The sequence below is a fragment of the Amblyomma americanum genome, chromosome 3, assembly GCF_052857255.1.
Source record: "Amblyomma americanum isolate KBUSLIRL-KWMA chromosome 3, ASM5285725v1, whole genome shotgun sequence".
Taxonomy (NCBI): domain Eukaryota; kingdom Metazoa; phylum Arthropoda; class Arachnida; order Ixodida; family Ixodidae; genus Amblyomma; species Amblyomma americanum.
In genome coordinates, this window is record NC_135499.1 from 120,724,760 (window position 1) to 120,751,800 (window position 27,041).

At 46.5% G+C, this 27,041-nt stretch overlaps 2 protein-coding genes across 2 annotated transcripts; one reads left to right on the forward strand and one right to left on the reverse strand.

The window, feature by feature from the left end:
* Positions 1-815: 815 nt before the first annotated feature.
* Positions 816-3,925, forward strand: LOC144124067 (prolyl 4-hydroxylase subunit alpha-1-like). Its single transcript, XM_077656736.1, has 2 exons — positions 816-1,724; positions 3,431-3,925. Exons 1-2 carry the CDS (start codon positions 816-818, stop codon positions 3,923-3,925), a joined length of 1,404 nt encoding a protein of 467 aa, XP_077512862.1.
* A 7,004-nt stretch (positions 3,926-10,929) lies between these two features.
* On the reverse strand, positions 10,930-22,760 carry LOC144124848 (xaa-Arg dipeptidase-like). The gene is made up of 7 exons (XM_077657758.1): positions 22,473-22,760; positions 16,561-16,787; positions 15,768-15,937; positions 15,082-15,231; positions 14,111-14,243; positions 13,186-13,431; positions 10,930-11,335 (listed from the first exon to the last, which is right to left on the reverse strand). Exons 2-7 carry the CDS (start codon positions 16,763-16,765, stop codon positions 11,040-11,042), a joined length of 1,200 nt encoding a protein of 399 aa, XP_077513884.1. The 5' UTR covers positions 16,766-16,787; positions 22,473-22,760; the 3' UTR covers positions 10,930-11,039.
* Positions 22,761-27,041: the final 4,281 nt, after the last annotated feature.

Consider the following 27,041-nt stretch of genomic DNA (forward strand, 5'->3'; position numbering starts at 1 on the left):
GACTATGTGGGGAGTTTGTTGGTTTATTTCTGCAAACTGCGTTCGATCTGATAAATAATTTCTAATCCAGTTAACTATAGTCTCTTGACCTCTTGTCGTCTCAACCTTATTAAATAGTTTGTTATGCGTAACCCGATCAAAGGCCTTCGAAAAAGGATCTCTAAACAAGGTCTGAGAATACGTTGGTACCCCAAACTGGTAATCTGTCTTCCCTGAATGGCCTCGAAGCAACACTGCATGGCTGTCCCTTCCCTTACCCGAACACCATATTCTCCCGGTCCTTAGTGCGGGGGAGATTGCCCACCGTTCAGGGCGAAAATTCATATATGTTCTATTATCTCTCTAGCGATCTTCAGAAGGTAACATTACTGAGCGACTCCCGTTTCCCCTCACTGCAAACTTCAGGGGTCGATAGTAAAAGGGAAGGTTAGCTAGTATGTACATTATAATTCCCAAAGAAACGCGCAGAGAAAAAGGAGGGAGCAAGCATCCCTGCGTTAATTTGTTTTCGAGGGATAGTGGGTAGATATTTTTTGCAACTTTCGAGCGCAAGCGGATGCACACTGAGCAAATTAAGATGTGCGCCTCAGATTTATCAGTTTATTTTTGCGTTGCTTTATCCTGTTGAGATCTCCCCTAAACATCATATCAAAGCGCCTTCTTATAGACTCTCCTCATGCACATAGATATCAGGGAAGAAGAAAATGAAGCTACAAATGCTAGTTAGGATGTCCAAGTGGCGACACTGTGTTTTGTTATCTTTTGTATACGAGCTTGTCACATGCCGCGGTGATTTGTTCACTTCCACAGATAACATGCAAGAGTCCTTGGTCACAGAGTCCCTTGCCTATGAAGACGTCAGCTTTTTTCTTTGGCTGGAGGACAGGCGTCTGAAGAAAGCCACTCTTAGGTACGAGCAGTTTCTGGGAGGACTTTCGCGGCACGCTGAACCACACATCTTGACCACTTTTATCCTGGGCAGCCGTATTGGAAGTTTGTACACATATCCACTCTTCCGTACCTCGCCCCAGCCAATTGGAAGCCTGGGCAGGGCATTAAGGCCTCCGTCTTTTCAGGATTGGTGGCCAACCGACCTGGACCTGTGTGGAGCTGCTGCCGGAATCTGCAAACTGCAACAAGCCTACAGCATCGAGGTGTCCAGGATGTCCTCTATGTTGTCCCGCCGGCTACCGCCAGTTTCGCCGCAAGAGATGGCTGCTGTTGCTAGAGGCTGCTTCGCGGCTGGGCCTTTTGGCAACGTGTCCGAATGGTCGCGCACAACCCTTGAACGGGCTGCCATTATTCCTGGATTGCTGTCCAGCCGGATGAAAGTGGGCTTTCGTTGGCTTCAAGACAACGACATGAGGTACCCTCTTCAGGAGCAAGCATTCGGGAGTAATGCACGCCTAACCCCTTATCCTCGGCCTCCAGGCATAGACGTCGGCGAGTACAAATCTGTGTGCAAACAAGAAGCCGACCTGAGGTCTACGACGGGCCGGCTAGTCTGCAAAATGTCAACAAACTTCGGGGACCCACAGCTGCTGCTTCAGCCACTTAGGATAGAAGTGCTTTCGTTGAAACCCCGGATTGTTCTCTTACACGGCTTCCTCTCTCCAGCAGAGATAAACTCAATTCGTCAAGTGACACGAAATGGGCTTCGGCGAGGTGGAGTCTACACTGGCGTTGGGCCGCATGGTTCTACAAGCTGGAAACGCATTAGCAAGGTGGGAACAAATCACCTTTGTAAATTGCTAATTCAAATACTTCCTCGCCTATTGTTAGAGGGGTTAAAATTGTAAGTTTACTTACCAAGGTGCGCAAGTACTCGTGTAAAAAATGTTTCAAATGGTTTAATTCTCAGAATTTTCACAATTCTCGACGTAAGGTCAGAAGCGAAAAAATCTCATATGAGTCCATGTCTATGAAAACTAAATTTTGAACAGTCTGAGATTAATTTTCCAAAATCCCGACTTTGACAATTAAGATTGAATTCGCTGTGCCACGTTCGCTGACGCTCGTCGTGATATGCTCGCAGCCTACATAGCGCTGGGCATACTCCCAGACTCGCTCAAGACACTATTGTGGCCGCAGGGCAGTGCGCGCTCCCGTGAGCGAACTATGGCGAGGCTCAGTGCATTTCTCAAACAGATGGGCTTGACGTCCCATCTGTTCTGCGCCACGTAGGGATGCGCTGTGACCGAACCCTCCGTGTGCACTACCTTGGCCGTTTAACCGCTGGGCGCCCCACCCCAGCCGTTGTGTGCAAAGTGTTGTGCGCGTGTGTTTTATTTTATTTTTCCTTCTTGTCTGTACACTCGCACAACCTGAACAACTTTATTGTTATCATTTGTAAATAGTGCAAATATGACCGCTCCCTATGCTATTTCTTGCTGTCCCCTCACCTCTTTCATTTAATTTCTTCATACTGCCTGCTTTCCTTTATTTCCGCCGCTCCAGCTCAGGTGCCGCCGATACAGTGATGGTAGATGCCGGGGTTGGCAAAAAACATTTAATTTCCTTTTTTAATATTTTTTTTCATCAATAAACACTTACTACTACTTAACATTGAACGCGCTGCATGCCCAACTTAATTCGCCAGAAAGGTGAAGATCTGAAATATAAGTTCTGTTCAGCTTCCTAAATAATGTCATGAAGCTCAAGCGCAAATTAGGCTCTGTTCGCCAGGGATTATACACATTTAGAAATAAAAAGCATCATTAGTTAGTGCGTCTGTGTTACAGAGGCCACTTAGCAGTGCAGCACCTTTTCGAGGTTTGTTTACTAGGTTTTTCCAGAAAACGGGAATTGTAGTTTTATTTCATTTTGTGCTCCCTTATACAAGTAGACTTTCAAATCCTGATTTCTATTTCTTTTATCCTGTTGAGCAGCCAGAAAATTTAGTAGAATTTAACTTCCAACAGTATTTCCATTATGTGACTCGCTTGACCAGTCCTGATGCTTGGCAACAAGGTGTGCTTTATTTTCGCATTCATTTAAAAGTCTGTGGAATTAGGGTAACAAAATAATCGGGCTGTCAATTTATTCCTTGAAGAAATTGCTGGGAGGTATTTATTACATGGCAGGCGGTGTCAAAAAGTCAGTTGGGTGGATGAGATTGGCACGGCCGCAGTGGTAAGGTGGCACTACTTGGTTAAGGATAGGGTTAAGTGGAGTGAAATGTAGAGCATTTTGTGCGGAAGTGAGCTTACTTACGCTTATGATGATTATGGTGAATTATTATGCAATGGAAAAGTATACGTCCTTGGTTAATTTTTGACGTAGTTAAAAGGACTGTACTAGACTGCGGCAGTTAGTAGTACATTTAAGAGTGCATAATCTCGAATAGCATCCTTGGACACTAAAAACCTCAAGTTGATTACGTTTGAGCGGGCGTTATTTTTAACGGTGTCATCGCGTAATTTCTTTCAAGGTTGCCTGGCTTTGGGAAATAGACTATCCTGTGCTGCAGCGTATAAGCCATCGTATAGCGGTTGCCACGGATCTATCCCTGGAGTCTGCTGAGGAGTACCAGGTGGCCAACTACGGCCTGGCTGGCCACTACACACCGCATACGGACGGGATGTCCTTCGACAAGATTGCGGACCGCGTGGACCGCAGGGATGGCAACCGATTGGCCACCATGTTGATGTACCTCTCGGATGTGCAGTCAGGGGGCGCCACTGCTTTCGTGAGGTTGGCCGTCGCAGTCAAGCCGCGTGCAGGGGCCGCCCTCTTCTGGTACAATTTAGAACCTTACGAGGGGGACGAGGCTCCCGCGCACTTTTCGTTTTGGCACCAGAAGAAACTGTCGGACGTTCTGACGGAGCACGTGGGATGTCCGGTCCTCGTAGGCTCGAAGTGGATCATTACAAAATGGATTCACGAGCGGACCAATGTGCATGTATACTACGACCTCCCAGACTGACAGCGGATATTGCCGAACTCATTCGGTCCCGCGTACTTGTGTGTTTCTGTTTGTGCATCGTTTCTTCCTTTATTATTCTGTCAAGAACATATTAATCGAGCGAACCGATTAGCTATGTTAAGGTTCTTTCCCGTGCAATGAAATACCTTACATGATGTCTTTATGTTTTGGTATCAGAGATAGAATTATTTTGCGAAACGCTTACCCATGACTTCTAATGAGACGATGAGGAGAAGGAATGGTGGTGAGGTTAAGCATTGACGAAAACGGTTTGCTACCGTCCACTGGAGGAAAGGGAAGAGGGGAAGAGGGGGCGGCAGCTCCCAAGGAATTCTACCTTATGTAATAGAAATAATAAAAATGCTTAGTGGTTCCTAAATGAGTTACCAAGCCACAAACTAAACAGCAAAGTTGCTCCACGTCATAGTAAGCTGAGTGCAAGTTGAGCTCCAGATCACGGTACAGAATTGTGCACGCGGATTCGAAGATTGGGTCGGAATTCCACAAAGCAAGTATGATCACCTGCGCAAGTTTTCGAAGCCTACTCTTTGCTTATGCTGTCGCAAATGGGATCATAGCCATAATCACATAATCACCGCAGTTGTGGGTAGGTTGTGCGGCCTAGTCCGCGCGCTGATTAACTGCGATGCCGCTCTGGTCTGCTAGCCTTTGGTGGACAATAACATGTCCTCTTCCTCTAATCAGCATTGCTGAAGGCGCATCTAGGAAGAGGATTAATGCAAATCTTGAACGCTAGTTGGGCGCTAGTATGCCTACTCTAGGCAGTAGTTAACCCATGACGCGTATTGTCAAGGTCCGATCAACCTAACATCATCATTCTCAGGCCATGGCCTGAAAAAAAATCTCAGGGCCGCTTAAGTCACCTTAAGAGGGCAATAGGATAGCGGTGGGTTCTGTATCCATTACGCGCGGATGGAAGTTCTTGATGAAGACGACGACATGTAAAGCACAGCTGGAAAGACTGGCAGTTAAACACACGGGATGTTAGGCTGCGGCTATGGCAAAGTTGTCTAATGCAGTGGCGAGCTAAGCTGATCACTGGGCACCGCCGCAGCTATGAGCCCCGCTCACGGCGATAAACGTTTTTTACTGCGATAGCATTTCTACGCAACGTTGAAGGTGTCGGGTCCGCAAAACGTGCCATCAAAACGTGCTCGAAGCAGTTGTGACGTTTTCACACGAGGTAGCGCCAAACGAGTGGTAGTATTCCAAAGAGGAAGACGTGAAAATGATGCTCCCAAAAATAATGTCATAGGTTGTCAAAAAAGACGTCGAAATAGCGCGCACGTTGATATAGTGAGTGGACGGTAAAATGGGAATGAACGGGAAATTAGTAGGAAATTGTGCAAAAGCGAGATAAACATTTCGAATGAAAAAGCTTGATAAATGATAAGTAATAGTGATTGACGTGCAGCAATTAGGTAATTATTATAAACAAAAAGTCAATGGACGATTAAATAGGCAGGACGGGTATATAGTAAGTGGGCGGGAACAAACGGTAGCGCAACATTTGAAAACGAATCGAGGCGCCAAATTTGAAAAATGGGTTATTGAGATGAAAAGAGGGTATAATATGAGAAAAACTGGTTAATTAAGGTGAGTAATTTCTGAAATAAGAAAAGCAATCATGGCGTCAAGTTTGAATGGCGACCAGTGTCCAGAGTGCGTAAACGTTTTCAAATTCCTTTAATGCGGGTAGTAGCAGTGATCTCTAGTTTTTATTTTATTTTTTTACGACTTCATCAGTCCACCTAACACTCGGACGACCCCTCCTATGCTTGCCCCCTCCAGTAGCGATGTTCATACAGTCGCAACAAACCAGCTCCTCTGGTGGTGACGGATTTTCAAATTTGGCAGGGCGCTGCGATTCGTCCTGGGATCTCATGTGACACCTGAGACGTAATCACACTCTGTACCAATTAGAAAATTTCTTTGCAACAGGTCGGTTTTGGCGTAATGACATCTGTAATGCCGGTGAATTAACGACGGCTCAGGTTTGTACCGTGTTGTCCAGGAGGACCACAGGCATGTTTTGAAGAAGCACAGAATTTAGGTGCGATCATTCAGAGTGATATGAACGATAAGCGATGGCATTTTTCTTTCACTCGCCAGTCTATTCCAGCTCTGATTCCTACGCACAATGTATCCCATAGATAGGTCGCTTCGAGTCCAAGTGCCACTACCGGCGCAAAGCCGCAAAGGTTAAGCGCTGCGCCACTGCATCGGCAGGTGGTTGTTTCGAACACATTCATCGATGGGCTTGTGAGACCCAGGGTGCTCTTCCGTAGCGATGAGAAAGGAAGTAGCTTTCGCCGGCTTCTCTTTCGCACAGTTTTATAGCAGCAACACCGGCGCCGGCGAAACGCTGATGTTGCTGCTAGAGATTGTTGTTCGGAAGGATGCCTATTTAGCATGTAGGCCTGCTGTTCGAGTCATTTTCTTCTATGTCATTTTCATTTTTGCTGAATAATTCTTCAATTATTCGTCCGGCGTCTCCCTCCTCTTGCCTACGAGTGGCGAGGGCTGTGGGGGAAGTTTGAAAGGTGGCTCATGGAGAAAGGGAAATCCCCGTAAACACCACCTGCCACGAAAGGCACCTGGCAGCTGGAAGCTTCACCCTGACGCCGACGCCGCCAGAAAGTTGCCGTCTTCACGGCCTGTAAGGCCGCCCCTCTTTTCCAGCTGCATACCTTTGCAGGAAGCAGGACGCCGGCACACGTGGAAACCGCTCCCCAGTATAAGCGAGAGCCCCCAGTACATACGGGGAACGAAAATGGTCGCTTGACGCACGCTCCCCCCCCCCCCCCCCCCCTAACGACGTGGGCAATCGCCGGGAAGGCGTCCACAGCCTCCCGCCATGCCTCGTGAACAAAAGCGTATTCCCAGGAGGGCCATGACGAACACCTGTGCAGTGCTCACCAAGAATGTGGGAAGACAGGGGCGATGCTTAATCTGGTTTCCGGAGCGACAGACAAACCCCTTCATGCTTATTAGCTGTGTCCAGCCGTCGGTAGCGCGGCAGCATCGTGGGCCTTTTCGCCCCCTCCTCTGTTGCTGACGGGCAACGCGGACCGATTATGGGTGGCGGCATGCCTGAGGCAAGGATTAGCTCCGAAGGGAGAGCGTGTGGATACTCTCACTTGAGAGAAAGTGGTGGCGTATTTGTTTTTTATTTAGTTTGTGTTGTTAACAAGACCCTGGGTTCGAGGCTAAGCCCAACCCAAGGAGTTGTCCCCATCTCTCATGTTATTTTTGATTGGAGAATTGATGCTTAGGGCGGGCCACTGAAAATAAACGCCCTTAGTCCTTTGTTAATCAAGTGCTTAAAAGCGCATGTAAACGGATGCAGTCCAGTCCAGTCTGAGCTGGGGCTCCATGCTTAGCATGTAACGCGATGCTACTTAGGCTCTAACCTGCCCGGTCGATGAGTAAAGTAGCGCAAAGTTTGTTCTTTTGTAAATTCAGTTCTGCTTTTTCCAGTTTAACTCTCTGTATATGTATGCTGTAAATATATACTCCACTGTCATCATCTACAAGCTCGCCTCCTGTCCATCTTCCAAGCCGAACGACACTAGAGGAAGGGTTTGTGAACCATCCTCGAAGAAACGAAGGACCGTTGAAATTCTACTCGGCCTTTTTATGCTGTGGCGTTAAAACTTAAACCATCCTCTCATGGTAGAAGCTGGTACAGTCCCAGTCTACAGAGGCCCTACGAAACAGAAGCCGAAGAAAGATTTCACATGGGGAAGATCCCTGTAGTAGGCAAGCACGGCGCCGTTTCCCTCCAAGCGGCAGTCTAGAAATGCACACAGGATGACTCGACAACTGCCCGCGACTGCGTCGACAGGTTTTAGCGCTCAGTGAGTGAACTAATGGCTGTGAAAGGGATCTAAGAGGATTGACTTGAAATAAGCGATTGCGTTACCTTAAAGAACAACCCTGCGTAGTTTAATTTTCGCTTTCGTGAGACTGTTTTTGCACGTCGGTTGTTTTGAGATCATCCGCCTATGTGCGTGCGTTGCATTAAAGGGCCACTAAAAGGGGTGTTTAAGCTTGGCTTTAAAATACTTGCACTATGTAGAGTACAGGCCACCGAGCGTCCCTGCCGCGTACAAGACCTCAAAAACTAGCGGGAAATTTAGAATACATTTTTTAAAAATTCCCACTTTTGCACCTGCGGCGACACGCGGTGCGGGGCTTTCGCGCGAAGACCTGGCATACGACGTCACGTCGTGCAAGTGAGGTCAGCAATTGGTGGTTATCATTGGTTCACAGCGCCAAATTCTTTCAGACATCACGCGCTACCGCGGCCGTGGCCACTCCGCGCGCGCGGCAGGCGGCTGAGGTAGGGGAGGGTCCGAGTAGGTTGGGCCTAAAGCCCCATATTATCAAGGGGCTTTAGTTGGGCCAGTGGAGGAGCGCCGCCGTTTTGGCGTGCGAGAGAAGGAAAAGCGCAAAGAAGCGGAAGTTCAAATTTTGTCTGCATATAACTCAGCTTCCTCAAAACATATTAAAATATTTCTTGCTAGAGGATAATTATGAAGCGGCGTCTTTTAACATCCCAGACATATCGCATCTATATTGAGAACCTCTTTCTGGGTCCCTTTAATTAATATATTGCTTTGTGATTTATGCAGTTTTAACGTCGCAAAGCGACTCAGGCTATGAGGGACGCCATAGTGAAGGGCTCCGGAGATTTCTACAACCTGGGGTTCTTTAAAGGGTGCACTTCATCGCACACTACGCGAGCATCTATAATTTCGCCTCCATCGAAACTTGACCGCCACGGCCGGGATCGGACCTGCGTCTTTTGGGTCAGCAGCCAAGTGCCATAAACACTGAACCATGTAAAAAATTGAAAACGCTGCGCGATGCTCTGCTTAAGAAAGCGATGTGTTCCGAAAGCGACAGGAGAACGCCCTGAAACCTGTCGTGGATAACATATTAAGTATGCTTGCGTTGGGGCAGCGGCGGACAGAATAGCGAGTGCGCGCACAACTGTAAAAGCACTCAACTCTCCAGCTGCATCTGCCGCCTACGCAGCTGCTTGGATGATAAAAGAATTGTACATTGGCTGGCGCCCATTTCCGAATGCTTGGCCGAAAATTCCCAAAAGGCAAATGTGTTCATACGCGTATATGTGCCCTGCAGTGATATTGTTTCGGGCGCAAAACCTTTGCTCAAGGTCAGTCCACGCCAGGTGTACCAGGCGTACCAATTCAGTTGATGATGATGATGCCCTCAGGCATAATGGCACATACCCACGACGGGGGAGTGGCCAGGGTGGATGCGGATCCCGTATAGCGTCCGACAAACCCAACTTCAACCTCTTTTTTTCTTCTAATGCTTTGTCATCGCTTCTCCGTGGCATTTGCCCCCTGCGCAGCCGGATCCCATCGGGAGAGTTATGTTGTCCCGAGAGTGGCATGGCTTCAGACGAGCGGCTGTGAGAGTTCAGTTTTCGCGGAAGGGAAACCAGCTGCGGTGAGGCGCGCACTCTGATATGTGATGTCACTGTATAATTCTGGCCCCAGCACGTAAGGGTCATCGTAAGGGGCCAGTACCTTTTGGTGAAAGCCGCGGCGCCTGACCGGGCGCCTGACTGGGCGATATATCGCTCGAAGCGGAGACAAGATGCCGGCGGTGACTATCGTAGCGATCCTTGAACCGCTCTTCAGAAACAATGGATCGCAGGCTGGCAATCCGACAAGCTTCTTTAGATTAATTATTCTTCCAAGAGCGCTAAAATAATCACCTGATTCATTCCTCTCACAATATGCTGACTGAAAAACAATTTGTCGGGATGAATGCTCCTATAAAAGCACCCATGAAGCCGCAGTCAAGCTTTAACCTTTCCATGGACCCCTGTATGCATGCCTAGTTTTCAAGGCCCTAAAATGAACTTAAGGTTCATATGGCAGTAAAGTGAGACAGACAGCAGACACTTCAGCGCTTTCAGTGCTCTACTGGTGAGATCACATATGGCGGGAAACGTAATACCATCAGGCCTAGATCTATTCCAGCGCTAGTACCCAGCAAGAACATTAGTATCCAGCGTATCTGCATTAAACCGCACCGCAGCAGAATATGCGCGTAGTGTACTCCAGGGATCAGTTCTGTGAGCTGGTCACGGCCACGATACTTCCACTGGATCCATTGCACAATTCGACGGGCAAGTACCATGGAGATGGGGACGAAAGTGGCGCGGTAAATTTTGCCGAGATAAAAGAAACCGAAATGCGGCGCACTTCCAAAATTGTCTTCTTTTGCCTACAATCCATCCTGCGCAGCAGCTTTAGAAGCACAATCCAAGGATAAAGTCTCAAGGTGATTGGTACTCTTGACTGCACTGCTGCCAAACAGTAACGCTGTTATATCTTGAAAGGACAGAGCGCAGCCTGAAAGGTGGCCGATACTTTTTCAGCTTTACAGATCGTATCAGGCCAGAGCCTATTTTCTGCTTGTGCATGTAGTAGAAACGGTTGTCAAGAAGTACGCAAAATACAGCACGAAATCATAACCGTGCAAAATGATAACTTTCAAATAAAAAGAAGCAGAGAAAGGGAAACACGTTGGTAACACAAAAGTAAATCAGCCTGTCAAGGCATTTCTATTTGTTCACAGCTGCCTAATTTTAGTGTTATTTTGGCGTGTTTAGCCACCTTTGTGTAGGGCTACCTTCAGTTGCGTTTACTATGGATGATGATACGCGTGCAGCCAAAAAACGCACTACAAAAACCAGGACACTTTATAATGATACGTGGAGGAGCGTAGCAATACCTCCCACGTGAAAAGAAATCGTAGCTTTGAGTTCTGATAACTGTCGGTTTTCGGCAACCATGGACCATAAATTCATCGTCCAGTTAACATTTTACGGAGCATTTTAAATTTATCAGTTCTCCTACATTGAGAGTGAATACGCGATACCCGACGACTACGCATGAATGGGCTTGAAGACTATATTGAAGACAGTAAGTCGCATGTTGGCAGTACTAAGCAACGTTGAAATTCTTGTTCAGTTTTATTAAACGCCGTTTAGAAACTGTAGATAGCCGTTTCTTACATATTCACTCTAATGTGTTCATGTTGCTCGTCAGTCACGAAGCTCCTTGCGGGTGCGCTCGAAGTGCTCCCACGCGGCGTCCAGGATGCTCTGGTCGCGGAGCAAATCGAGGGCTGTCAGCGCCAGTGCCTTCCCCACGACCAGAGCCCTCTCCTGGGACTGCCTCATGCCGGCGACGCGACTGTACTCGGCTGTGTGGTTCATAGCGGTCGACTCGATGCGGAACAGCGGGTGGATGGTTGGCAGACGGTGCGACACGTTGCCAACGTCCGATGTAGCACCGGTCGTCATAGGGCGGCAGTCCATAGCGTCAAGGAACGACATTCCTGCACAGCCAATGCACAACGATTATGTCGGTTAAAATTTGCTTAGGAAAGACAGCTTATCGACAATTTAAGAGTCTACATGTAGTTACCGGCGAATAGCATTTATCCGCAGTGATTATGCTAAACTTGTCTAATTTAAAGCAAATGATCACGAAGATACAGTCTATCAGGAGTTCGCAGCTGCTCGAATATTTATTTTTAAACTAAAATTTGGTTTTACCTAATATATGACGAGAAACTTTGTAGTGTTTGTCTGTTCAATCTTCAAAGCTGCTGCTGCGCCACTTTATCACTTTGTGGATGCAAGAGGTGACCAGATCTATCTCGATTTATCGCATCCCGCCGGAGCCTATTGTACCTCGTTCCAGAATTTTTTTTTAACTTAGCACGCTTTATCTCGAAAGTTCGCTATCAGCTTTAAATTGAGCACGGCCGGGAGCGGAGAAAATTCTGTTCGACGACTGCCGACCACGCTTGTCGCTACGCCGCCGCCGAGTCAGCAGAAAAAAAAAGAGTTTTGGTTAGACACCAATTTCGCCGTCTTTCTGCTCTCCGGACTGCAGTCACCACTTCTTGAACAAATAGTGCCACCTGCACAAGTGATTCGGGACTCACTGGCACTTCAATAGCAAAATTATACCTCGCTTGGGTCCTTAATTCCACAACCTTTGTTTCAACGCCTCGAAATTTATTGTAACTGCTTCATTTACTGTAAAAACGGTTTCTATTGCATTTAAACCAATATATCTAATGCTGTTCTTTCAACTGCATTTGTAGCACTGGCATTACTACTATGCGGGAGCAATATTTAGGGATGTTTAGAAGTTTTGGCCATGAGATCTAAGCTAAAGGTCTCATTGTTCACAGTCAATGCTGTGCATAAATCGAAGTATTGGGAAAACAATCGGGGTAATACCACATAGGTGACAATCAAAAATCTCTCAAAGTAAACCGATTTCTCCACGTTACTGCAGCCGAAAGGGCAAGCCCCCTAATTTTGAAGGTTGGCAGCGGAAACCAAGAAAAAATATTTCAGGGTAAATTTGCACAAGCCTACTAATATGGGCTATCTGGAGTGGTATTCTTGGCAGGAAACGGCGCAGATAATGGGAGAAATGAGAAAGAAAACAATGACTAAAGTGTTGAATTAAAACTTCGGTGAACAAAACACTGCTCAAGAAAGAAAAGGGACCAACTTTTCGCTTTTCTGGACTTAGCATCATGCAGCACCGTAGGAAGTTTCAACCAAGACATGGAAGATGATGTGACTTTTTTCTGTTCCTTGCATTGTGTTCAGCGAGACGTTAGATTTAGTTGTTAGTTAACTAAGCCACTTCTATCTTCTTCATTTGCGACTTCCTGTGAAGTTACTTCACCTCGTTGCCACAAGAGAGTAGGGACATTGCTTTAAACTGCACTTCTATGTATAGTTAGGAAAGATAAATGCGCAGTGGAAAATATTGACGGATGAGGAGTACAGGGCTGAGACAATTTGTTTAAGTGTAACGAATCTTCGACATGCTCTCTCGCATTTGCTGGATGAGTAACTTTAGTGCGCCTGGCATGGGCTACGGAGTGAGGTGGCGGTGAAGGGCACTATAATGTTCTGATATAAGAGTTTAAAGCGAGCGGGTTTTAAAAAAAATGTATCAGAGTTTAGGCCATATTCTAGAAACTTCAGATGTCGGTAACGCCTAGAACTGAAACCGGGCTATATAGGCATCGCAGCTTTTCTGTATGCAGGCTTTATAGTAGGCTGACACAAGAAGCAGATCCGAAGGTTGTACCTCAAATGAATTACCACCTTTCTAAAGCCTTGGTAAACTGTATTAGTCGTGAATTAAGCGTACCTTGTTCTTCGGCGCGCCGTTGGAATACCTTTAGCAGGGGCTCGTTCAGATGCATGTGCTTGCTCAAAATCCCTTTCTCTGATATCTTCACAGCGCAGCCTGTGGCTTTAGCAGCAGCTTCCATGCACGCCTCCACGTCACGCTGAACCTTCTGGAGCATTTGGCTGGTGCGCGATCGCACGCAAAAGTGAAGATGGCTACGGCAAACTTCCGCGTTTGGCACTTCCTCGGAGCGCAGAAGAATGCCTGAGACAAAGCAAAATATTTACATTATATGAAGCACCCGCCATAATGAAGGCTACTGCATTTATAGAACATCGAATGATTGAATGTCCAGACTTCCTGTGATGCTAAAAGCCAGCGAATAAACGTAAAAATATTTATTAAACACTTCTCTTGGCAGCCGGTCTCTGCTTTGAGCTTCATGGATGCTATAGAATCGAATTTGGTCTTTTTTTTATTTATGGGCGGCCCACGCAGCTAAAAAATTAAGCGAAAGGAAGTCCCAATTGTCTTGCGCATAATTCCTTTAATTCCTCAAGCATTCGCGACATTAGACCCCTATTGGCTAGAGTACAGCTGCGGAATGTGAAAGGGGCACTCGATTCGGTATATTTTCGAATGGGATATTGGCTGGACAGGTGATGGCGCTGTCATGCGTGGTGCTTGCGGACTCTCGATAAAGCATGCTGACCACAAAAGTACAATTCTATTGAACCGGTATGGTACTGCACGTTGTTTTTTACCCACACATTACTCTTGGTTACTGTTATTTAATGAACAAAGCCTGAACAGCACCTCTAGGCCGCCATGATTTTACAGACCAGAACGTATGCGGAAAATTTTGATTTTAAGCATGGGCGTTTTTTCGAAGCGCTTTCATTCATGTTATGTTGGGACAAGAATGTTGACCGCCAAATTTTACCATGCATTTTGCATTCTTGGTTGAGACGGGCCCTCAATAAAGAGATGTTGCAGTAGGCGAGCACAGCGGCATCCAATGCACTCGACTGCTCCCCACGATCCTGAAGGTCCGCACTCTCGAAGACGGCACTGATCTTTAAAAAGAAAAGGAATTAACGCGAACTCAGTAAACTGAGTTCTACATGAACACTCCGGCTCTGATGCTCTAAGGAGGTTTCACTGCTATGGCATCGCGGCTCCAGAATCATATTGGATTAAAGTAAAGTAATAAACTTCACTGCCGCACCCGATGCTCAGTACTTCCTGGACATAACCTACACTGGGTCATGCCCCGCTTTCGCGGGCAAAAATTTCGAAAATTGGGAAATTGTAACACACTCTTATGAAAATATTGAAGGTAAGGTCTATTATTCTGATAGGTAGAAAAATCTTTCTTCTAAAGTGTTTCCGTCCAACGCATCGAACAATTAAGACTGCCATAAAAAAGCAGTGGGGGAACGCTTATGATTACACCAAAAACGTGAATAGAAAAATAAATACAAGACTGTCGTCGAGTGATCTGCGGATATATTGATTGTTATAGAGTGCGATGAAATCCAGGGTTCGACGGAAACCCGTCTGGTCGGGTATGTTCATGGCGGAAAATCTTCAAGCGCCGACCAATCGTTAAAAAGGATTACGTTTCGGCCCCGGCTTACGGGGCCGAAACGTAATCCTTTTTAACGATTGGTCGGCGCTTGAAGATTTTCCGCCATTGTTATAGAGATATCTTACATTATATAAAAAATGGCGTTCATAAGCGGTTTCCCGCTCAGAAATGCTTTTGCCCATAATTACTGGGCATGTGCGGTGAAAACAAACTCCGCTATCAAATGAGAGCTCAGTATTGCAAGCACAAATTGAATTCACTTAGATTTAGTGGAAAACTATTGCACCTCGGCTGAGTGGGCAGGGTGCGCATGCACAACTCACGCCGGATCTTGCGGACATCACGATGCGGAGGACGTTTCTCCTCTCAGGGTGCGCCATCAGAGCGGCGTCCACATCATCAAGGCAGCCGGCTCGCAGGAGGTGCTCTTTACCCATGCCACCCTCCTCGGCGGGCGTGCCCAGCACCACGAGCTGGGCGCGTCGGGAGTCAGAATGAGCCCTTGGCTTGACTTGTAATACGGTCTAGGACTATTCCAAGTTCAGCAAACATTCAAAGTAAATATTGAGATTTGCTAATGAGACAGCTCCTAACTAAAGCATAAAAAAGCAAAGACAAGCTGAAACATTCGTTGGGCGTTAGTGGAGGAACATGCACGCACTATCTTTCATTGCATTTAAAGGGTAACAGCTCAAGCTAAGCGCCGAGCTCGGACGCTGTCTTTTGATGATGTAACTACCTGTTCGTTTACTGTTGGTTTAATTACAGCCGTAGTTACGGAACTTACAAAGTTTCGCGGGCACTTCACTCCTAGCACTGTCATATATCCAGGGAAATGACATGAATGCTGTGTATTTTATTTCACCCATTTTAAACCTTACCTGCTTATGTACGGAAACCAGGCATTTAAAGGCGAGTAAAGCCTTCACGACTATCAAAAAAGTGTCAAAGTGCTGATGTCGAAATATTGTTGTGATATGCCTATACTAGACGATGTTTGTCGACTCACTTTGCCTTGCAGCTGTGTGCCGCATGAACGGCTGTAAGCCTTCATGAGTTCGCGAGCTGCGACAGCTGCGGTGAGTGCGCTCTCGGCGATCAGATTGTGTCCGCAGGCATGACCCAGGCCTGGCAGTGCGTCGTACTCACACAGGAGCGCCACCACGGGGGAAGGGCCCACTGCAATTCGTTCGTGAGTAGAGGCGCAGTGACGACTCTGTCATAAAAATGGCTGGCTCAAAGCACAACCTTAAGTAGTCGCTCGTCATTACGTACCATGAATACACCAAGCACAATCACTGTACGCTGTATTGAGAAACGCGGCAAATTTAAGGTGCCCTATATATAACATCTTTACAAACGTACGGAGACAGCTTACTACAAGACTCTCTCCGCGGTCTCCGGTGCTGATAGCCGGCCGGGAGGCGCCCCCTCCTAATTGCTGCGCCCCGACCGTGAGGCCCCATGATGACGGGAATAAAGTTCATTCATTCATTCATTCCTTACAAAAGTACGTGTATGGCCTAAACTGTTAAGGTTCCGCGTCAAATACCCTCACAAAAAACCGCAGCTACACAAGCGTCTCTTCGAGGACAATCAGCAATGTTTTTTTTTTTTAAATGGACAATGATGTTGAGTGACCTGCCTGCTACAAAAAAAATTGCTCGCGCACTCAATTAGCCGAGTCCCAGCTATCATCGCGCTTCGAGTCGAAGGAGCAGAAATTTCAAGCATCACTTGTGAACAGCGTCTTAAAAACATGCCAATACCGCATGTGATCATGCCAGGGTGCTCCCTATTACCTCCGTATTCAGCTCGGAAGGCCGTCTCCAGGGCATAGTGGCGCTTTACTTGGAACCCCTCGCCTTCCAGGAAAGTGCAAATGACATCGTGCGCCTTGTGCTCCTCGAAGCAAGTCTCGGGGTTCTCCCACAAGAACCGGCCGACGGCATGCAATGAATCCGCGCTCCTCGCCACTGCCTTATCGACGACTTCTTGGGCGTCCATCTCCGCCGCGAAATGAGGCGCACTAAAGGCAAGCAGAAAAATATCTTGACAAGTTGTTGTTTTTTCGCACCTGCAACAGTGTGCCGCACGGCGCAAGACTTCAAAAACTACCGCGGGGATCAGAAAGTTTGGTTTGGTGTTATGGGTGCAATTTCCTAAAGCTACATAGGCTAACGCTGCAGTGGAGGACTCTGGAATTTCGGCCGGGAAAGGTATACTAAGGAGAAATTGAAATTGGCTTGTATCGATACAATACCACGTCCTAAACACAAAAACACCATCTTTTCTAAAAAAAGAAGCCTTTATAAGGTAGAAAACAGCAAGAACTAAAATACAGGTATCGCCGCCACAGGCCAGTCTCGCAAGTACACGCGTGGTGATGAAATAGGAGAAAAGACACCATAGGCCTCTGAGGCTTACAAATGTGCGTGAAGCTTTACGTGTTCAATCAATATTGAAGTATACAAGTTTTCTTTTGAAACCATTAGTGCAGTTTCATCACACGAGGAAGACGGAAAAAAGGCGACCTGGATGTTTAAAGTCAAAGAAAGCCTCAAATTGGCGGCGCAACAGGCGGCCAGCTGAATTTTGGTATGCTTTGGGGTGCTCCCCGGCTATGCGTTCTGCGTGCCGGCATCGGTTCGTTAAGCACCTAGATTTACAAGGGCAGAGCAACAGAATACTTCCAAGTGGTTTTGTAAGTGCTCCTCGGACGAAGTTCGTGCAACGGCACGAAACTGCGACAAGGAAAAAGAGTTGTGTATAGGCAATGTTCAACGCGCCTCCACGTTAGCAAGCGCACCTCTCGGCGTGCTAGCTTCGTCAGAGTACCAAGACGCTGGGTTGCATAACCAGCCCTACGAAAGTTATTATTACAGCATTTAAATATGCCCACACATACCAGCCGCTACAAACCAGTCGTGACGGTGGTTCGGCGGTGACAGCGACGCTATACCGATTGCTCGGCGCTTGGACTTTCTTGCCAGACCCGCCACCTTGGCCTTCAAAAGAATCGCACGATGCGTGAAGTTGAAGTCGCTGAATGCAGGCCCCAGGTCTTTGCGAGAACTTCTTTGTCAGAATCGGTGGTAACATCGGTGCAAACATAAACGAAGCGACGACGGTTGATAGAAGCCTTCAACGTCTGGCCGGCCGTGGTTTTTATTTCGGCTTCTGCTAGGCGGGAGCGCAGCGCTCACCGTCAGCAATCATGAACTTCTCGTTTCCGTTTCCGCCACTTCACTTTTCTTCTATTTCGTCATCAGAGAGTCCCGAGTCTGAATTGTAGCGGCGAGGAAAAGTTTTTCAACTTCGAATCCCAATCTTGTAGCAATAAATGCACCTTTCGCGGCCGGACAAGAGGCAACAAAGCCACAAAATGCCGAACTATCAAATTTTACTGACAAAAAAAGTCTTGATAGCGTTGTCCTCAGTGCCCCTTTAACGTGCGGCCTTAACCAGGAATTTGGACTGCGCCCAGCCAGTTCACGTTACGCTCTGCAGCACCTCGGCCATTATCTTTTTGTTTTACGTCATGGATGGCATCAAGAATGTTGAAAGCTATTCGCCAAGTGGTAGACAACAGGGAACTAAAAGCGCTTTTCCCAAATTCCTCGTAATGTGTATGACCTATTATATCGGCCTCTAGCATTTCACCTCCATCGAAATGCGACTGTGCACGCGAATAATTTTCTATGGCTCCCAGGACTAGTCGATGCTGGAGGAGGCAGAATTTTAAAAGCCAGATCTCAACAATATACTCCTTTAATACCATCCTATTAAGTAAACAAGTAAGTAAGTAATTAAGTAAGGGGCCCAATTCCTTTTGACTGAGGGCAGGCGTTTTTTGTCTCCGCAGGAAATGTAGGAAGGAAAAAGAGCAAGAATGGAAACACAGTATTTTCTCACTCTTTGAGACACCGTCCAGCTCACTGAAGTTTTATTTTACCAAACCAGGTCAATCCAGTGTGGCAGCAATGCCAGGGATCCAAAGTCGAGTCATTGCACCGCATGCAGCCGTGGTCAGCTGTGGAGGCTGTACGTACGTGTACTAGATAGCTGCAGGACCGGCTGTGATTGTCGTGGTCGTCTTCATATGGTGGCCTGTTGCGGTAGGTGTTGGCTGTTGCTGTGGTGGGGGTGGTTCTAGCTGTGCGATGTTTTCTTCAGGTTTTCTCTCAGTTTTGCGGCGCTCCTAAACAGTCATTTCAGTTGTTCTAGCCAGGCCTTCGCGGCTTCGCCGTGTGCGACTCGGTCCTTTTCGGCGTCACCTGTGAGGGCTAGGCTCTCGTCTTGGGTGCACCATCGGGAATCAACGAAAAGCCCAGGGCATTACTGCAAGATGTGCAGGAGGGACTCTTCCGGTGCAACGCACAAGCGACATGTCAGATTCACGTCTAATAGCTCGTGGCGGCGTTGAATTTTAAGGAGAGCCCCTGTGAAGATTTCAAACAGAAGGGCGTTGTCCCCATCTCCTTGGTACTGTGCTGATGGGCACGCTTCCAGGTTGTGGTGGCAAGAAAGTGCTATGCGAAAGCATTACTAGTCCCTTTAGGCGAAACGCTCGCAGCGTGTTTGTGTGTCTGTCTACTAGGATAGGTGCAGAAAACACAAGCAATGGCAAGCAAAAAGGGTGACTTCATCAAGCGGCCGTACGACGCACACAGCAAGCCGAGCACTGCCAGTTCAAACGACCATATACACGTCGTTAATCTGGATATACCAGTTACCGACCTCCATGTGGCTCCACTCATGTGCTAAAATTCTAGCGAAAATTCTGACGGAACCGTTTGCCCCGTACGGCGTTCTAGGTGGTTTCATTCAGTTCCATGTTTCATATAACTTGCATGTGCTAGTAAAGTTGGAGGCTAGGTTGCGACAAGGATTCGAACCGATGACATGTGCACCTTGAATTTATGCCTCCCGGCATCTGCCATCGATACTGAAGCACCTGAGCTGGGGCAGCGGAAATAAAGAATAGCACACAGAATGGAGAAATGAAATAAAAGAGGTGAGGGGACAGGAAGAGAGGATAGGGGGAGAAGTAATATGTAAATAGTTTGTACATATTACTTCTCCCCCTATCCTCTCTTCCAGTCCCCTCACCTTTCTCATTTCATTTCTCCATTCTGCCTGCTATCCTTTATTTCCGCTGCCCCAGCTCAGGTGCTTCAGTATCGATGGCAGATGCCAGGGCTAGCAAAAATCTTTTCCTTCCTTTTTACTATTATTTTTAATAAAACCACTACCACCACTACCACCACCCAGACTTCCCCATCAAAATTGTGATGCATTGGGGTGGTTGAGGTGTCCACCTTGGAGTCAGACAGTTTCTGCGCCATTTCCTTTCCTCTAAAAACCACTAGTTCGTTCGTCGTACAGCGAGAATACCTAAATAATGTGCTGCTCGCTGATGGCATTGCCTTACTCAGTCACTCAGGAGGTGAACTGCAAATCATGATCAACGAGTTAAACAGGTAGAGCAGAATGGTGGTTTCAAAAATTAATATCTAGAAAACAAATGTAATCTTCAACAGTCTAGCTAGCAAACAGCAGTTCACAATTGGCAGCGAGGTGCTGGAAGTGAAAAAGTAATGCGTCTTCTTAGGGCAGGTAGAATCAGCTGATCCGGATCATGAGAAGGAGAAATAACTAGAAGGACAAAAATGGGGTGGAGCGCGTATGGCAGGTTCTCTAATATCATGAATGGTAAAACAGCTGCTACTGGGGCTAGTTAAAAATACATCCTTGAAGATATTGGTGAGTGCTGTCAAAATACGGAAAGAGACGAACATTTCGTCCTGCAGCCCTTCATTCTGCGTGCTCGTCGCTTTCCATATTTAGATAGCGCTCACCAACACCTTAAAGGAAGGATGAATGTCAGTTTAGCAATATCCCCCAGGAGAAAACTGTACAACAGCTGTATCTTGCCGGTGCTCACCTACGGAGCAGAAACGTGGAGGCTGACGAAAAGGGTTCAGGTAAAATTTAAGTTTCGGATAGTTGGTTCATACTTGAATCATAAGAGAGCAGCGCAAAAGAACGCCACAGAAAACATCAGAAACATAGAAACACAAGACGGGCGCTGAGTGCCAACTGCTTACAGTGAAGCCAAGCCGCGCATTATAAAGCCATAATAAACCACGTGAGAGTCAGGAAGCCAATGAAGCAGCACGAAGCAAAAAAAAAAGCCGGGAAAAAAGGTGAAGTACGATTCTTTCATCAACACGGCCAAATGGATGTCCAAATTAAAAGTCACAGCATGTGATCACGCAAGAAGCACTCAATACATCGAAGTAAATGCTGAGTCGAAAGATGTGCCATGTATGCCGATTCCCCAATTCTGCATATACACGCATGTAGACGGAGCCTAGATTACATAGAAGGAGTGCTCTAGAGGAGCAATCTCTAATGATACCTCATTGTGCTTCTTAGGAGAGGTTTGGCGTTATGTGGTGGTGATAAAAAGAACAGTACCCGTGTCTGCGAAGTGGTAGGCAAAGACGACCCCGTCTTTGACGCTATCGCATCATATATTTTAGGGGCAGCTTATGTGCCCCCCCCCCCCCCTTTTCCAACATGTTTTGAGTTCATGGGTCTTCGCATCTGGAGCGAAGCAAGACCATTTTTGTGTCCGGACGAATGCAGCAACTACAGCCCCCCGACGGTCCGCGAGCAGACCACACGGCGGTTTACTTAAAGCCACTTCCAAACGTACGCGAGTAGAGCACACGGCGGTTTACTTAAAGCCACTTCCAAACGTACGCGAGTAGAGCACACGGCGGTTTACTTAAAGCCACTTCCAAATGCAGATAGGATAGGATAGGAAAACTTTTATTGAATCATAAGTATTTAGGCGATCAGAAGTCTTCTTGCTTGCTTTGCGTGTCGCTGTTTTCACGCTGCGCTGCAGGGAAGGCTTCTTCAGCAAAGGGTGGTCCCTCAGTCCAGGGCTCCACTGAGTTTGGCTGCATCCCTTGCGTGCTCTACCATCCTCTTTTGGACGGCGAGCTCGCAGCTGACGAGCCGGCTCTCCCAGTGCTCCGCACTCGGTGGTTTGTGTTCTCGGAATGCGTTGTTTCGTTCGCATTCCCATGTTATGTGAAAAAGTGTGGGTGTGGCCCCGCACCACGGGCATGTGCCCCTATATTGCGTTGGGAACATCTTGTTGTAGAACTTTTCGCGACATAATGCGTGCACAAATATTATTGATAGTATCAGGCTGATGTCGCTTGAAATTGACATCTTGAAATACAAAATAATGACAATTTTTCTCACTCAATGAGACGTTCGCATTCTTTCAGCGCCGGAGCGAATTCCGGAACAGATAGATATTTCAAGGAAAGTATGCACTTAAGGGCTGCATCGGCACCCATTTCTTGCGCTGAATTCTGTGAACTGGTTTTGAGCCTATAAATTCCAGGGAGGAGCGACGATAACGCTATAATTCTCATTATATCGTCCCGTAGAAAGATAAAAAAATAGTAAAAATTTTCGCCTGCAAACGTTTTTCTCTAGCAGAAGAAATTCACGCCGCGCCCGGCCTATCTGAATACAATTATTGAATGGATAACAGAGATACGTAAAATGTCGAAGCACCCGGCATTTCGCTTAGCACAGCTGACGACGCCATGCAACTTCATTCAGGGCTACGAAATTAAAAGTGTGCTTCATATTCGTACGGGGAAGATGAACTCGAAGAACATACCTTATTTACCGCGGCACTCGGAAAACTGTTGATGCGGGAAGAAAGGAAGCCTTGCTGCTGTCAGGCCGGTCAGTTGTACGGAAACTGCGGACCGAGATAGCGAGCTCCCTGGCCAGCGCGAGCTATCAAATTGCCGCAATTCAGACGTCGTCGGGGCGACCACACTTGAGTTTTCGAAGCATTGGCCTTGTCTCGTTTACGATTGTGCTGTTACTTTTTGTTACATTTTCGGCCCCGCGCTTTGACGCCGTGCTCTCTTCGTAAACTAGGTAGGCAGATGAACTAAAGCACAGTTCAGATAACGTATTGTTTTTATTAGCCTCTAGTTTCCGCTTATGATGTATTGTCTCAAAAAAGTAAGTGTGAGGGACTTTGACGCCGCGCATAGAGAGAAACAAAATGACACAAGTTGCACAAAGAGCTTGACCCTTGTTTACTGGCACACGTGTAGCGCGTTTCCTAGATAAGATGGACTCGAGCGTGGAAAAAAAAAACTAGGGTGTGTGTTGTTCGCGCCAGAAATAGAAACAATCGGTAAATGAATTGCTTTCAGTTGAAACAGTTGTTTAAAACTAAGAAAAATTTAGGGCTTGGTGGTGATTTCCCCCGGTTCGTTTTTTTATCTCCTCCGCTTTCTGTGCATAATCGGTACTACGTGCAGTTTGAGTTACATATTAGAGTATTTTTCTTGGTGCAAACAAAAATGGCATAATACTTTGGTTCCATAGGCTGTTTTGTTTGAGTATATGAGCACTGAATTCTGATTTATGGGCTGTAACGTGCCGCACTGGAAGACTTAGGATTAATTTAGACTGCCGGGAGTTGTTTACCGTGCACCGGCACTGCAGAATACACAGTCGCTTCTGTATTTCTTTTGCATCGAAATAAGGCTGCAGCGGCCACGATCGCATCCGCTGACATGGTCAGTAGCCGAACGCCAAAGCCTCTGACCCACCGCAGCGGGTAGGGGAATATCGATACCGTAAAGAACGCTGCACTCAAAATCAGTGGTGGAGCTGGTATTTCTACTGTTGACCGGCTCTGACGAAGGGTTAGCATGTAAAAAGCCGATTGAATATTCTTTACTGCAACCGCAGTGGGGAATAGATAAAAAGGTTATACTGGACCGCCTCACTTTCTAATGCATTTTCATCTGGATTTTTTTTCTATGCAAATCTACTGCCATCGTCTTTAAAGCCGTCCGTGCAAAATTACTAATGTGAACATGTCAGTGTAAATCTAGATGCAGTTGGAAGCAAACACTTTCCCAGAAAAACGTTCTCTTTATGTCTAGGCTAGAAATTAGAAGATAACACTACAGCAGTAAGGTAATATGTACTTTCGCATGTATTGATAAACACAAATCACGCTATAAATGGGGCTTTTTCGCTTTATATATTTTTCCAGCAGTGCGCTAGCATCGAGATAACTTGATTTTGAAGACTTCAACAATTTTAAACGCGAAAGGCTGCACTGTATTACTTCATGTTATTTTTATTTTTTTCAGCTTGTCCCAAGATAAGCGCACACCAGCGCATTGCTGTGAGTACATTAACTCTATCTTTCTGCTAGATATGACGGTCGCTCTCGGTAAATACAGCAGGTGAAATGCCTTCTGACCATTCTAGACCAAGGTTAGGTTGCATGAGCTGCGAAATGAGTCGAGCCACTTAATCAGCCGGCCCATTCCTAACCAATTATCAATAAGATAATCAATCAATCTGTTAATAAAACAATATTTTTGTTCTGCGTGGTTGGCTGAATAAAGTTGGACGCGTTTGAGGAGGTCCCAGAACACAAGGCCACATGGTGACCTATATTTAAACTAAACAAGGTAAAAGGTTGTTTTCCCCTCCGAGAGGTTCCGATGGCAACAAACCCACCGGTTGCACCGACAACGACGGACAACGACATTCTCCTAAGACGCGAAACCCAGGAATGTGCAGCAGCTGTCTGTGTATATGATGGGTGTAGAAGGAACAGACACCATAAGCGCTTCTGGTGTTTGTTCTTTGTGCGTCCGTCGTCTTTTTGCTATGTTTTTTTCGAAGATTCTGTACGAACGAGCTGAAATGTCACATGCAACTCTAAGTTGCGAACACAACAATAATGCTGGTCTGTACGCGAGTGCAGCCGCTAAGGAACGCGTAGCTCCTAGTTATAAACGTCAGGCTGATTTTGCTACAGGAGTGTTCATTCAAGAACAAAGCAGTCAACTAGCTTTTTGAGATTTTTCAGTGGTATTCAAGGCTGATGAGATTTGCAAAATTCCACCATGTTGGTTTGAAAATGGCGCGATTTCTTGGCGATAAACTGGGGGTGTTCTCTTGTTATTGATTGTTTCTATAAAAGTGATGATAATGATGAGGGATTTTTATGGCGCAAGGGCACCTGTGGGCAAAGAGCGCCATAAAACAAGGTGTTTATTTTTATTCTACTCCAGGTAGGGTCAAAGACCGATTTCCCAAGCTGTTCACTCAACAGAAGCCGAGCATAAGGCCAGGCCAAAGCTTGTACCCATTGTTGCACCGGGGGGTACCCTGTGGCACTCGGGATCATACCCCGCACCTCCAGCATGCGAGGCGGATGCTCAGACCACTAGGCTACCGCTGCGGTGATTAAGCGCTACTTATTTCAGATGAGCACAGACACAGCCATGATAGGACAGCCGCTGTCCTGCCCAATCAGCGTCGTTACTGTCATGTCTGTCTCTGTGCCCGTCTGAACTAAGCAGATCTGATTTACGTTTCTAGAAACAATGGGTCACCAACTAGCTCCGCATTGTTTTATTAGGCCAACTTTGTTATTGAGGGCTAAATCATATTATCTTAAGTTACGAGTCAGCTGCGCGCTTTGCTGGTTCAATGAACTACCTTTTAACATCTGTACTTTTTTTGCTATCTGCACCAGACTTTCAGCTTGCAAATAATGCTGATCACCGCGAACATTTTAGGCTTTTGTCTGGTACCGCTAAAATGCTTACCAAAGGGTGGTAGTTATAGTGCGTTCTGATATATAAATTGAAAATATTTTATTTCACGTGTAGTACATTGATATTGCCATTAACGCGTATGCTGACTAAATCGGTGCACTTCGACAGGTAATTTTTGTTTAAAAATGTGGTATTTGAGAGGCGCCTCTAAGTATTCTACCTACAGAATAATCTCCTGCTGGCAATGCAGGATAGTCCATGCTAGAAAAACCGTCGCTCTCTCTCTGCCGATCTTCATATAGATTCCAAATATATTTCTACGTACGCACGGGGTTACGCTTTTTACAGTAGAGGTTTCTTCAAATCCCTTAGCTAACATGTCTGCATACGGATATTCATAGACGACAAATAATTTCGTAACATTACAGCTGCGATAATGAAAACATAAAATATGCGCGATACGCACTACAAGACTGCTGATGCAGCGGTTGTTCCGCGATAATTGTTATCAGCTTGCATTCGCAGCAAGAAATCGCTAGATGGTAGCACTTGAGTAGTCCGAGGAAGCTGATCCCAAGATTAGATTGCAGAATATGTTACATGTTTGCTCAAGCCACAGAGGTTGCTGGGAGAATTCCAGCGCAGACGTTTTCCCATTTGATGAACTATCTTCTGTGAAGAGGGGTAATGGTACGAACGCTGTCAACGAAAGAGCGAACTCGAGTGGAAACAACCAACCCTGGGCGTAGTGTGCACCATAGATGACCCCCTTGACACATATGGCAGGTACTCTTGGCAAAAACGCAATCCAAGCTTCTTTTACAGTCCGTCGCGAAGAGATAGCACGAGGACCAGACGCTGCATTACGGTATGGTTTTTGTGGGATTTGACGTCCCAAAGTGGCTCCAGCTATGAGGGACGCCGTAGTGAAAGGCGCCGGCACTTTCGATCACCTGGGGTTCTTTAACGTGCACTAACATCGCACGGTGCACAGGCCTCTAAATTTTCTCCTCCATCGAAATTCGACCGCCATGGCCGGGATCGAACCCGCGTCTTTCGGGTCAGCAGCCGAGCGTCATAACCACTCAGCCACCGCGGCTGCCCTGGAGGTAAGCTGCCTAGGTGGGCCGCACAGAAACAGAAGAAAAAACGGAAGACGGCGGAATGACCAATTACCAAACAATCGCGACAAAAATAGTTTTGTGCAAGTTTGCTTCGCATTAGCCTTATGCTTTCTATTTATTTTATGTATATTATAGCGCCTTTTAATTTTCAAAAGGAGAAATAATACGAGTGAAAATGTATACATATTAGGTATAATTTACTACTGGATATGCGAGCGGCTTAAAAAAATCACGGATCAGGACAACCATGTCTCGCAATGAAAAAAACACCTCTCTCTTATACACTTTAGACCTTAATAGGCGTAAAAAGCGACACAATAAAATGAAGATAAACACTGTCCCATCAGATCGATTTAGAAGCGATCGGTGTTTAATAAAAATATTTAAATTTGCCTCCCACCGACAAAATAAAGCAGATGATTCGTTTTGTAAGCCCCTGATTGTACTAACGGAGACAAATGTTTGCGGGACACGAGCTCTTGGAAAAACATTTACTGTAGCTCCACCTTGATA

Bases quoted from the DNA above. Each gene is read 5' to 3' on its own strand.
- LOC144124848 (XM_077657758.1), bottom strand. From the start codon at position 16,765: ATGGACGCCCAAGAAGTCGTCGATAAGGCAGTGGCGAGGAGCGCGGAT. The intron at 15,232-15,767 runs GTGAGTCGACAA...CGACGCGCCCAG, and splicing joins GCACACAGCTGCAAGGCAAA to CTCGTGGTGCTGGGCACGCC. The intron at 11,336-13,185 runs GTACGCTTAATT...TTGGCTGTGCAG, and splicing joins ACGGCGCGCCGAAGAACAAG to GAATGTCGTTCCTTGACGCT.
- LOC144124067 (XM_077656736.1), top strand. From the start codon at position 816: ATGCAAGAGTCCTTGGTCACAGAGTCCCTTGCCTATGAAGACGTCAGC. The intron at 1,725-3,430 runs GTGGGAACAAAT...ATTTCTTTCAAG, and splicing joins GCTGGAAACGCATTAGCAAG to GTTGCCTGGCTTTGGGAAAT.